Source organism: Poecilia latipinna, unplaced genomic scaffold, assembly GCF_001443285.1.
Source record: "Poecilia latipinna isolate Pla-1442-1.1 unplaced genomic scaffold, P_latipinna-1.0 Scaffold3235, whole genome shotgun sequence".
NCBI lineage: Eukaryota > Metazoa > Chordata > Actinopteri > Cyprinodontiformes > Poeciliidae > Poecilia > Poecilia latipinna.
In genome coordinates, this window is record NW_015115851.1 from 27,202 (window position 1) to 39,413 (window position 12,212).

A 12,212-nucleotide genomic window follows, 5' to 3' on the forward strand; every position below is an offset into this window, starting at 1 on the left:
ATGAGGACTAAGGCCTTGATTCATGGGTTGTGCTTTGTCCCTGCGACACCACAGCACCCCAATATTTGATTTTCAGCATTTAAGAATTCTTCAAGACGTTTACATTCACGCTCTTATTTTGAAATGGTTGTACACCTTTAAGCAGCAGTTCCGGTTCCAGTCAGCACGTCTTTTCCCCGTTCTTTCACTAAACTTTATTGAGAAATGGCAATAATACAGCAGTTACACACACAAGCAACCAGTGGTATTAATGAAACAAATACGTACAAATTCTTAGACGCCGTTTGGATGTCAACTCGGTTTAATTTATCTCCTTAGCATTAGCTTCTGCTAAATGTCATGTTGGTGTAGCACTTTAGCATTAGCGGACCTAAATGCAGCTAACGTTTTAGCTAACCTGAACTGGTTTAGCTGATCCACTGTTGCAGTTTCTCTTTCTGGAGGCCTTTTCCTTCTCGCTGGCTAATCTCATGGTCAGGATCTGACAGGATATCCTCCCCTCTACCCACCTTGTGTTCAAGGCTTTTGTTCTTTCCAGTGTCTCTTCCTGAAGTATTTGTGGACCTGCCTTTGAGTAAGAACTAATCACTTTTCCTTCCAGTGCATGTTTAGTGAGGACTGTCAGATATTTCTCTTCTTGCAGAAACTTTTCCTCTGCTGATGACAAACAGTGACTCCTAAACATTACAAAGCACTCAGACCTAAGGAGAAATGTTCTTCTGGCTGAAAATATTTGATTCTTAATCAATTTGGCTTGGAATTGTTTAATAAACTCAAATTAAATAAGAATTGGATTCTAACGAGCTTTGATCTTATTTGACCTGAAGGTTTAACTACCAACAGTCCAGATATAGAATTCATAATACTTTTAAGTTTAAATTGAATATTTAGGAATAAAGTAAGTAATGAAAATGGCCCTGCTAATGCTAGTCACTTTACTCCAACTCCACTCCATTTGTCAAAAAAGTTCAGATCGTTTGGCAGTGTCTGAATGTGTAATAAAATTAAAAAATGCGACCTCTGGTTCGGTTTGAAATCATATGTGAACGCCAAGTGGACCAGAGACCACTCCAAAAGCAGGAAATGGACTATAGAGCAGGGCATTCTGGGTAAATGCAAGACTAAAGAGAAATCCTCCAACACTGAAATCTGACGCCTCCATCTTGTTTCCATCTGGTGAAGAAGGAAGTTGCTCTCAGTGTCTTCAGAGGTTTTTGTGTGGTTTCCTTCAGTGGTTCTTGGTGCAGCGCCCCCACAGGCCAGGAGGGGAACAGGTTGGTTTGACTCAGAGCAGCTGGAGGTGGAGCAGATGATGGAGTTCTGGTTTCAGTAGAACGGGGTCGACCGGACCATCAGGTGTTAAAAACCTCAACTGCCTAAACGTTTTGACGTTTGCGTCTGAAAGATGACATGTGGATGTAGCGTTAGCAACACACCGCACTCTTTAGGTCACACTGGAGTCGATCTACATGGGAAGCCCTCACACACGTGTGCTAATAAGATCATATGACCATGAGCCTCCCTGTCATGATCATGTCAAAATAAAAGCCTGGCATCTCATTAGCACCATATTGAGAGGGACAGAGGGAGGGACGGGGGGGGGTCGTCTTCCAGCTGTTGTTTCTGATGAAACGGAGCAAGAAGAGCTGGACAACCTGACGGCGAGCCGGAGCAGCAGATCATTCAGGACATGAGGAAAAACCTGACGGGTTGATGTTTGGAGCAGAGCTGCAGCTGACAGACGGCAGCAGGTGAGATGAGTACGACCCAGTATTAGGAAAAGGAAAGGAGGAGTTCATTTCCGCCAAAAAACTAAGTTTGAAATTAAGCTCCAAAATTTGAACATTTTAGAATTTCAAAAGTTGAATATTTTCACTTTTAAAACAAGTTTTTCCTAGAAAATTTCTGAGAAAAAAATGTGCTCTCTCTGTCTGCAATGCGGCGTTGTGTGTAAGTGATTCCCAGCCAAATGAGCGTTTCTTCCCGTTCACCGTCTCTCGCCCGGCTCCGGGTCGGCAGCGGGGGTGTGTGTGACTTTAAGCAGCGAGGGAAAAGTGGGTCAGGGCGAGTGGCGCGGTGGCGAGGAGGGGGAGGCAGACATGGAGCAGCTCTTGAACTACAGAAACAAGTGGTCACTTGAGTAATCACTGGTGATTCAGGGAGACATGTAAGTGATGGTTGCTTCCAGGCATGACTGCTCAGCTGCCACTGCTTTTCCCGACTCGGCTTGTGAGTGATTTTCTCTAGAACTGAGAGGTGATGTTGTTTCAACTCGGAGGAAAACTGAAGAATGATTGTTGATAGAAGCATGATGAGGGCGGAAGGTCTTCGATGAGGCGACCGTCAGTCGTACGGCGCCGCATTAGGGCCACCGTTGATGGAGAAAAGGAGTAAATCTCAGCCACAAACTCAGAAATGTTGAGAATAATCTCAAATTTTCTAGAAAAGAAACTTTCTAGAGTGTTAGAAGTTGAACATTTTCATGTTTATTCTACAACATTTCTGAGTTTAATCTGAAAATTTCTGATTTTTTTTTTCTTGCAAATTTCCAACTTTTGGAGCTCAGGAATTTCCAAGTTTCTCCCCCCCAAAAACCATATCTGAGATTAATCTACAGATTTCAGGTTTTGGCAGACATCTTCTCCCTTATTTTCGTATCTCTGCTGGCTTCCACGTCTCAGCGATGCGTCAACAGACAGAAATAGGCCTGAACGTCTTCTGCATGTTTCGGCCTGCGTCTCTGTTCCCACTCCTCCACTTTCAGGTTTGGGTTGTGCAGACCTGAGCAGCGGTTCTGTTATGTCTTGAGAGGTGGATCGGTGGCGGGCCGGGCCGGGCCGGGCCGGGCCTTGTGTTGGTCAGAGCGGACAGATTTGTGACCTTTCCCTGCCGTTTATTTTGGGAAGGCTCGAGGAAGAAATGCTGGAGCAGCTGTTCTATTCCTGCAGACCGATCCCGACCCGCTGGATTCCAGCGCCGCCGCCCCCCTCCGCCTGGCGGGGGTGAGGGTGGGGGTTTCTGTTGTACAGTAAATATGGCTGCCGGATCAAAGTGGTCATGGAAAATCAGGTTTGGACTGACTCACTGGAGCAACGACTCACCGGCTGGACCTGCACACAGCTGCAGTTTGTATTCTTCACTGCTGTTCAGTTTCTCAGTTTACTTTTATTGTTTGAGTTTTTATGATCTGGCAACAAGAAAACATACATTATGGGGGAAAAGTTGTTTCTGCAGGTTTCAACTCAAATTTAAGACTTTTTTTAACCACTATGAATGAAATTTAACACCTGGTGGTCACTCCACTAAAAACTAATCAATAGGCTAATTATCTATTGATTGATGTGAAACACTGTGATACTGATACAGTATTGTGATCCTTTTTTCAGCCATATTTACAGAAATGTACAAACTTTATGTAGCCAACTGGCGATAAATTAGCACTTTTATCCATAATTAGGCCTGGACAATAAACCAATAACACTATATGTCTCTATAGATGCATGATCAATATCAATAGATAATACATATCATCAAATATACAATAATTTCACTAAACTCCAATCCAGAACTGCACAGGATTCTGGGAGATGTAGGCAGAGGAAAGACTTTAGCTGATCAATCTCTCATTTCTAGCTAAGACCAGCATTTCTTCCTTAGGTTGGTGGACTCAACTAACGCTCTCACTGTCTGGTTGCCTAGCAACAACATGCTGTTTCCCCCAACTTCGGTTGCCTAGCAACAACCTGAGTAACTGGCACAGCAGTTTCCAGTTTACCCACTGAGCCTCAAAACTGCTAAAAATAATAAAAAACAAAATGGAGAGAAAACTGGACAAAGCAGGAACAGTCACTCCACCAGTCTGGAAGTATTTCAGAAATTTAAAACAAAAAAACAAATAAATAATTATGGATATCAACTGATATGAAACGACATGTTGCACAGAAAAAAGCTAGCTAGTTAGCTAGCACCCTGCAGAATAAAGCGGTAGTAAAGTGAGAATTAAAGATGTAAATATTTCAACTCAAATTTAAGACTTTTCAAGGCTTATTGAATAAAAATTAAGACTTGTATGTAATGTCCATTCAGCTGGAGATTAATTTGCACTAAGCTGTAAGACACAAAAAGCTAGCTAGATAGCAATGTTAGCAGTGAGTTACTGGAAGCCTCAAACATTTAGCTGTCTGTGTGCGACTCAAACGTTTGCCTGACAGAAAAGTATTGCGAGAAAAAAATTAAGACAAAATTTAAGATCTGTGATCAACGTATTTAATGTCAACTTCCTTTTTAAAAAAGTAATTTAAGACTTTTGAAGCTGTTCACTTGAGAGGAATTGCAGCCAGAGAATCCAGTTTGTGTTTTTCTGCTGAATAAACCAGATTACTGGGTCTGTTTGTGTTTTAAGGTGAACTGTGTCCATGCTGCCATCTGTACAGCGCCACCTGTTGGCAGTCAGGTGTCCAGTCTGTGTATGTTTAGCTGTTCTTTACTGTGGCCATAAAAGCTGCTCTCATATCCCCTGTTTTAGCAGTGGGAAGGAAAACCAAGCAGCTTTGATATGAAACGCTGTATTTTTATGTCCTGCCTCTCTCTCGGCTCTTTGTGTTCCTCTCCTGAGGAATCCTGATTGTTTAAACACGTTAGCTGTGAAAATCTGTGCTGTTATTTCAGCTGTTTGACTGAAACGGTCAGAGAAGAAGAGACTGAATGCATTCAACTGCAACTTCACCTGCAGTCACAACAAAAACAAGAACAAATATTAAATATGAGGAACTCTAAGTTCATATTGTTGCACTTAAAGTGACGAGGAGAAAATTAAAGTAAATTTTAAAGTGATGGAAGAGCAAATTTGATCCCATCTGGACCCGGATGCCTGCAGACACAACGGTCACCAGACTCTCACCTTTCAGGATGAAAGTTTCTGCTCTTCTTTTCTAAAAGAGACTAAAGTTCCTCATTTCACATATTTTATTTTCTCCTCAACTTTCTGTCTCTAAAAAACACTCAAATCAAATCAGTTAAATAGTCGATAGTAATTTGTTTTTTTAGGAAAGAGTTGATATTCATCGTAGATACAAAACATGAAAACGATTTTGCATGTTTGCTTTTTAAAAGAAAAACATTTTGTTTTCAAATCCCTTTGGGTTCAACCAAATTTATTTTCACCTATAAGAACAGGATTTCTTTCCAAACACTTACTGTATTTAACTCAGTTTGATCAATTTAATGAAAGCTGATTTAGCTGCAGTAAAGTCAGATTTTCAGTACAAGAATCTGGATAAACATGTTCTACTGATTATAAACACTTGGTTATAAAAAAGTAACATTTATTATTGTAAGAAAATTATGTTGGCAATAATTTTACCCTGATTAAAAATAAAAAGTTTTGTTAACATTTTATTTTAAGGTGTGAGCATAAGACTGACTTAACAACATGGACAATATATAAATGTTTGATGTCATGAAGTGTCATCCTGGAGATAATGACACTTTTAATGTAACTTTGCATTAAAAGTTTCATTATTTAGCAAATGAAACTCCATCAAAGTAATTATAAACATTTATAAAGTCTCCTTCATGTTATGTCAGTCTGATACTCAGCTCTTCAAATAAACGTTACCAAAAATGCATCTGCAGCTCTGACAGACGGGACAAATTTGGATCATTCTTGAATTGCAGTTAGGGGCCACAGTCGGCCCCCGGGCCTCGTGTTGGACAGCCCTGACATAAACAGAGCTTTACTTTGTTCCTAGAAATGGCGAGCCAACCAAAGGAACCGCTGGAGGATCCCAAGAGGCAGAGCTTCTGGATGGTGACGATTATTCAGTGATACTATTGATCAGTTTCTGATCGATTCTCGACTCGTAAAGCGAATCTCTGCTTCCGTTTCCACCCAGCCGGGGAACTACGCGCGCACGGTGCAGAGAACGGACCAGTCCTTCCAGGCCTGTAACGACATCACGGCCTGCTTCCTGGAGCGAGCCAAGGTGGAGAAGCAGTACGCGCAGCAGCTGAGCCAGTGGAGCAGCAGGTGGAAGGCCATCATGGATTCCCGTGAGACAAACGCCTCATCGCTGCTTCCCCAAGCGCAGCAGCACTGCTGCAGCAAACGTCTTCATTTGTGCCACTGTCATTTTAGAGATAGTAGTCAAAAAGTTTCCAGAGGTCATCATTACTATCTTCAAAACAAAAGCAGCACAAACAAAAAATTGCAGCACAAAAGTAGCTGAGTAGATTAGGTTGACCTCTGATGACCTCTAGAAACATTTCTTAAAATGACTGCGGCACAAACAAATTGTTAATTCAGCGGGAGCAGACATGTCTGAAGATGTCGGAGAATTTTGCTATTAGGTGAATTATTGATAAACCGAGCAGATAGTTGAGATTTACACAGCTGCATTTTTACATTAGCTTCCACTAAATATTATTGTTGCTCTTTAGCATTAGCTTCCATTACATACCTTGTTTTTGTAGCTCTTTAGGTTTAGCAGAATAAAGTTTATGTTTGGTACTTCCGGTTAGCGCAGCTAGCTTTTTGTGTTACCGACCTCCGAGACGTGGATATGAAGTAGCTTCAGTTGGTTTCGCTGTTAAATGTGGCAGAAACTAAAGGAAATTCAGTTTTTCTCCCCAGAGAAAATCGGATCCATAAACGGACTCTCCTCTGACCGTGTCTCTCCTCCAGGAGGGGCTGATCACTCTTTGCTATGTTTGCTGCTAGGGCCTGTGTACGGCTCCCTGATGAGGGCCTGGCAGTGCTTCTTCGCCTCCACCGAGCGCCTGGCGGCCCTCCACTCCTCCATCTCACAGTCGCTGGTCGCAGAGGAAGGAGAGCGGGTGAAGACCTGGCAGAAGGAGACGTTCCCCAAAAAGCTCTTCTGTGGCTTCAAGGAGAGCTACGACAACAAAACCAGTTTCTCCCGAGCGCAGAAGCCCTGGTCCAAGAAGCTCACCAAGGTCCAGGGCTTGAAATTGATCAGTTCCTTAACATTTTCTCAAACCTTTCCATTTAGCAAACCCACAGGCAACGCTGGAGAAACAAACTGTTACCAAGTGTTGTTGGTCTACTGGAGTACACATGAAAAAGACTAAGTTATAAGTAACTTGTCAACAATATTTCAAACTAAAATCATCTCAATGTTGCCAAAATGGAAAAACTGACACCTTGAACACATCACACTGCAAAAACACAACATATCACCAAGTAATTTTAGTCTCGATTCTAGTGCAAATATTTTAGTACAGTTGAAATAAGACAAAACAAACTGACAAGTTTCTGACTTTTAACAAATAGAAATTATTTTAGCCATTCTGACTGACCCTGATTTAACTTCAGATAGAGAGAAAATATGTATTTTATTTGTTGTATTTTAAGCTTGATCTTTTATTGTAGTTTTAAAAAATGAAACCCGTTTGAGCCTGAAGGTAAAGTAGAATAATCTGGGAGAATCTTGATTTGTAGCCTGAAAATAAACTCTTTCATCAAACAGTTATCACGTTTTACAGCTTCCTCTTGTCAGAACTGATCTAACGGCTCCATCAATAATGTTCAGCTTTTCCCATCAGAGGCCTGAATGCGGCTCTGTTTGTTTGCGCTGCACAGCTGGAGAAGGTCCGGCTGGCGTACCACAAGGCGTGCCAGAAGGAGCAGGCGGCACTGGAGAAGGAGAAGCAGGCGAACGACAACCCGGCGCTGAGCGAGGAGAAGAAGCTGAAGATGGCCGAGGCCAAGGAGAGAGCCGCTGAGGAGCGAGAGAGAGTGAGACATCAACACAACCGGTTTACTTTCAGCGTCCCTGATTGAAAACATGAAGCGTTGCAGCTGCAAGCGGTCGCATTTAATCTCCTGGGAAAGCCTGAGCTTGAAGTTTCGGCCTGCAGCGTTTCCCTTCCATGGAGGTTTGTTATCGTTACTGAGCTCAGTGTTTATGGAGACCGGCAGGGGAACGCTGCGAGATTAAATCCATCACTGCAACGTCTCCTGCTGATCACAAAGGCCTGTTTTCTTCCTGAGGAGGTCAGAGAGCCACATGAAAAACTCTGCAGGAAGTGACATCACAGGCCATTATAGACGGAAAAAAGGATAAACTAACACCAGAAAACACACATTTTTAGATTTATATCAGAAACTTTCTAGAAAAATATTGGAATAAAATGAAAAGTTGAAAATTTGCGACTTTTTGAACTAAAAAATGTCCAATATATATTTTTTCTTAATGTCAAGTTTTACCTCAAAATTTAACATTTCCTTTGAAATGCTTACATTTCCAAATATTATCTACACTTTTTTAAGGTTTTATTGGCTCTGGTGGCGTTTAGTTGATGGTGAACTGACAAGAAAGTGGGTAATGAGAGAAGACATGGGTCAAAGGTCGCCAGGCTGGGAATCGAACCTGCGACATACTACAGCCTTTCTGTGTTGTGCTTAACCCCTGCACCACCGCAGCATCCCTCTAGAATTATTTTTAAATTGATCTCAAAATTTTAGTATTTTCTATCAATTTTTAATTTTCAAATTCAGAAATTTAAGAATTTTTATTGAAAATTTCTGAAATTAATCTCAAAATTTCAGTCTTCAAAAAAAAAAATCTGAGTTTAAGTTCAAATTTACTTTGTTTTTTCCTAGGTATCTGACCCTGATGCACCGTTCTAGTTTAGCGAATGCTTGTTTTCCCCTAAATTAATTTTCCTGGATTAATTGGTTATAAAGCACTAACTTGGTTTCTATGGAGGTTTGTTATCGTTACTGAGTTCAATGTTGCATAGATGATTAAATCCGTCGTTAGAAGATCTTTGGTTGGTTATAAGGGGTTTTTTTTCTCTGAAAAGGCCAGAGAGCGATATGAAAAAGCTCTGGAGGAAGTGACATCATACACGCCTCGCTACATGGAGGAGATGGAGGCCATTTTTGAGCAGTCGCAGGAGGAGGAGAGGAAGAGGATCAGCTTCCTGAAGCAGGTCTTCCTCTCCATCCACAGACACCTGGACATCACCAACAATGAGAGGTGAGACGTTTTCCTGCGGGAACGCCTCGTCTCCAGCACGATGAGTCTCCAGCTTGTCTTCTTCTTCTTCTTCAGCGTGAAGGCGGTTTACAGCGAGCTGCATCAGACTCTGATGTCCATCGACGAGCAGGACGACCTCAAATGGTGGAGGAGCAACCAGGGACCCGGCATGCCGACCGACTGGCCCAAGATCCAGGTACCGGCCGATGGAAGGAGAGGAGTCCGGTCCACTTTAACCCGACTCTGGTCCGTTAGCCTATAAAGTCGGTCTGGTTGGTGAGGTGTGAACGCTAACTGACCTCTGGTCCTCCAAACCTCAGTATCGCTTCTGAGGAAGTGAACTTTGGTTCGGTTTGAATGTGAACGCCAAGCGGACCAGAGACCGCTCCACAAACAGGAAGTGGACTACAGTGCAGGGCATTCTGGGTAAATATAACCAAAGCTAACATGCTAGCCTAGCGCTAGCAGCAGAAATGGCTCCTGGTCTTTAGCCTAAAGAGAAATCCTCCACCGCTAAAATCCTCCATCTTGTTTCCATCTGGTGAAGAAGGAAGTTGCTCTCAGTGTCTTCAGAGGTTTTTGTGTGGTTTCCTTCAGTGGTTCTTGGTGCAGCGCCCCCACAGGCCAGGAGGGGAACAGGTTGGTTTGACTCAGAGCCACAGCAGCTGGAGGTGGAGGGAGATGTTCTGGTTCCAGTAGAACCGGGTCAACCGGACCATCAGGGGGGAAAAGAACATTAACAACAAAAACCTGATAACTTTTATTGATTTACTTTTGGATTTTTTTTGGTGGAATTGTGATTTTAGCTAAAAACTGGAATCAAGACATGTTTAGGATTCCAGAGTTAGAGGTCAAAGGTGAACTTTGGAAATGTTTATTTCAGTTTTAGAGACTTGTGAAGGAGAGCCAATAACTACGGAAGACGTATTTTCATATTTGTGAATGAATTATCTTGCTGAATATTTTTGCATTCGGTCATTTTTCCCTTCGTCCAGGAATGGGTCCCGCCTGTGAAAAAGCTGAAGAGGAAACGGAGGAACCAGAAAGGCAAAGAAAGTCGACCGTAAGTCACTAAAAATGACTTTTCACACGTTTCCCTCAGCATGGGGTTATTTCTTGATGTCTGTATTTCCATCTGCAGCGTGATGATTGGCGGCGTGAAGGTCAGAGCGCTGTATGACTACGTGGGAGAGGAGGCCGACGAGCTGTCCTTCAGAGCAGGTGAGAAACGACCACAGGAAGTGATGTCACTCCTGAGTTGAAGTCGACCTTTTAAGCTGAATTAGTGGACAGTGCAGACCAGCTTGTTTTATGGAAGCATTTTCTGTTTTACTGAAGCTATATTTACACACTGGGGGTCCAGAATGTGGATCCAGTGTCATGAAATGTGTGGTTGGTGGTGGTGAGGAGATGACGCAGAGAACCCAGGTTATGGTGAAGATGAATTTAATGATGAAGATAACTCATAGAGTCCAAGTCAGGCAGCACGGCAGGAACAACTAGCACGCAGCTAACAACCGGTAGCAACTGACAGCATCAAACAAGAGCGTCGAAAACCAGGACTTAAACAGTTCTACTGGAAAACAGACTAAACAGGAACCAGCACAAACCAGGACTTGCCAGTTCCACTGGAGAGTGCCGACTACATTAGACATAGACAACGACAATACACACGACGAGGATCCGACACAGACAAAGACAACAGGTGGGGTTAAATACACAGGGAAGGTAATCAGGGAACGGGATACAGCTGGGAGCAATCAACAGGGAAGACACAGAGACAGCCTCACAGGTCTACACAGAAACTCAAAAATAAACACACAGAAACACGGAACATGACATCCAGGGCCATCTGCAGCCTCTGGACTGATTTCAACAATTTTTTTTTTCTAACGATTAATTAGAATAAAATGTATTAATTAGATTTAGAAAAATGCAAATTTTTCATTTAACCATGCAAGTGATTTTTATACAGTATTAAGAATACATAAAAAATTACCTGAAAGTTAATAACAGCATTCATTTAGTGAACGTTTGACTGTAGCAAATAAAAATCCTTCAAACATGAAAATGTCAGGCGTTTCTGCTGTACATCAATACATCATTAACAATCTGTTGATTATTTATTGATTAACTGATTAATAATCAGTAATAGGCGCTTAAGATGAGATTTTTTAAAACGAATTTGAACTGGATGAAGCTAAAACTGCCAGTTGAGTCAAATATGAAGGATTTTTAAAATCTAAAATGCAAAATGTTTATATTTTTTAACATTTTTTGCCTAATTACTGCACTGACTAAAAAGTCTTTATAGTCCAGATAATGATTAATCTATTACTAAATTAGTTGAATCGATTAATCACAATTAACCTGATTATCCACAGAATCAGCAGGTGTCTGACTTATAAAATGTATTTTATATACATTTCATTCATTCATAATAAATATGAATAGTTCATGTAACAACTAACAGAAATCATGAATGAAAGGAGAAAAGGAAGCAGAAATTTATAATCAGACAATTTCAAATCAGCAAAAACAAAACATCAGCTTATTTGATGCTGTATTGCTTCAAATATGAATATAATGAAGTGATACTCAAAGTTATTTTAAATGCAGAAAGAAATTCGGATTGTTTTATCTCACTGTTTATTCCATGAACTCAAACGCATCGTCGCCGTTCTGAATCCAATGTTTAAAAAATCTCACTTCCCTTTCAGTTATATTTGTTTTCTCTTTTTGGAGATGCTTTGAAACATTTCTGTTGCTGTTCTGCAGGTGAGACGTTCCTGAAGGTGGAGGAGGAGGACGACCAGGGCTGGTGTCGGGGGGTGCTGAGCGGCGGGAAGGAGGGGTTCTACCCCGCTAACTACGTCGAAGTCGCTGAGTGATGATGACCCTGTTTTTACCCACAAAATGTTTGTTTTTCATTCTTTTGAAAGCAACAGATCATTAATATTTCTGCTGGAAGATGTTCATGTCCAGTGCTGAACCACAACCAGCTGATCCTGACTTTTAAAACCTTCAAATTCTAACTTATTATGACGGTTAAAGGGGCAGCAATATATTTTTTATTTTCCATCATGTTTTAATGTTTTTCCCTCATCAAAAACAAACCTGGAGTGTTTCTTTGGTGTTTGAGAAATCATTTAATCTCCATGGCAACCATTCAGCTAATAAAATGCCTGGGTGGACCTAGCCCCGCCTTCG

General features: G+C 41.6%; 1 protein-coding gene across 1 annotated transcript; it reads left to right on the forward strand.

The window, feature by feature from the left end:
- Nucleotides 1–1,629: 1,629 nt before the first annotated feature.
- LOC106940463 (protein kinase C and casein kinase substrate in neurons protein 2-like) lies at nucleotides 1,630–11,913 on the forward strand. Its single transcript, XM_015023226.1, has 10 exons — nucleotides 1,630–1,751; nucleotides 5,751–5,809; nucleotides 5,895–6,051; nucleotides 6,719–6,954; nucleotides 7,601–7,756; nucleotides 8,827–9,002; nucleotides 9,078–9,198; nucleotides 9,998–10,065; nucleotides 10,144–10,223; nucleotides 11,781–11,913. Exons 2-10 carry the CDS (start codon nucleotides 5,753–5,755, stop codon nucleotides 11,891–11,893), a joined length of 1,164 nt encoding a protein of 387 aa, XP_014878712.1. The 5' UTR covers nucleotides 1,630–1,751; nucleotides 5,751–5,752; the 3' UTR covers nucleotides 11,894–11,913.
- Nucleotides 11,914–12,212: the final 299 nt, after the last annotated feature.

Bases quoted from the DNA above. Each gene is read 5' to 3' on its own strand.
- LOC106940463 (XM_015023226.1), top strand. From the start codon at position 5,753: ATGGCGAGCCAACCAAAGGAACCGCTGGAGGATCCCAAGAGGCAGAGC. The intron at 6,955-7,600 runs GTCCAGGGCTTG...TGCGCTGCACAG, and splicing joins GGTCCAAGAAGCTCACCAAG to CTGGAGAAGGTCCGGCTGGC. The intron at 10,066-10,143 runs GTAAGTCACTAA...TTCCATCTGCAG, and splicing joins AAAGGCAAAGAAAGTCGACC to CGTGATGATTGGCGGCGTGA.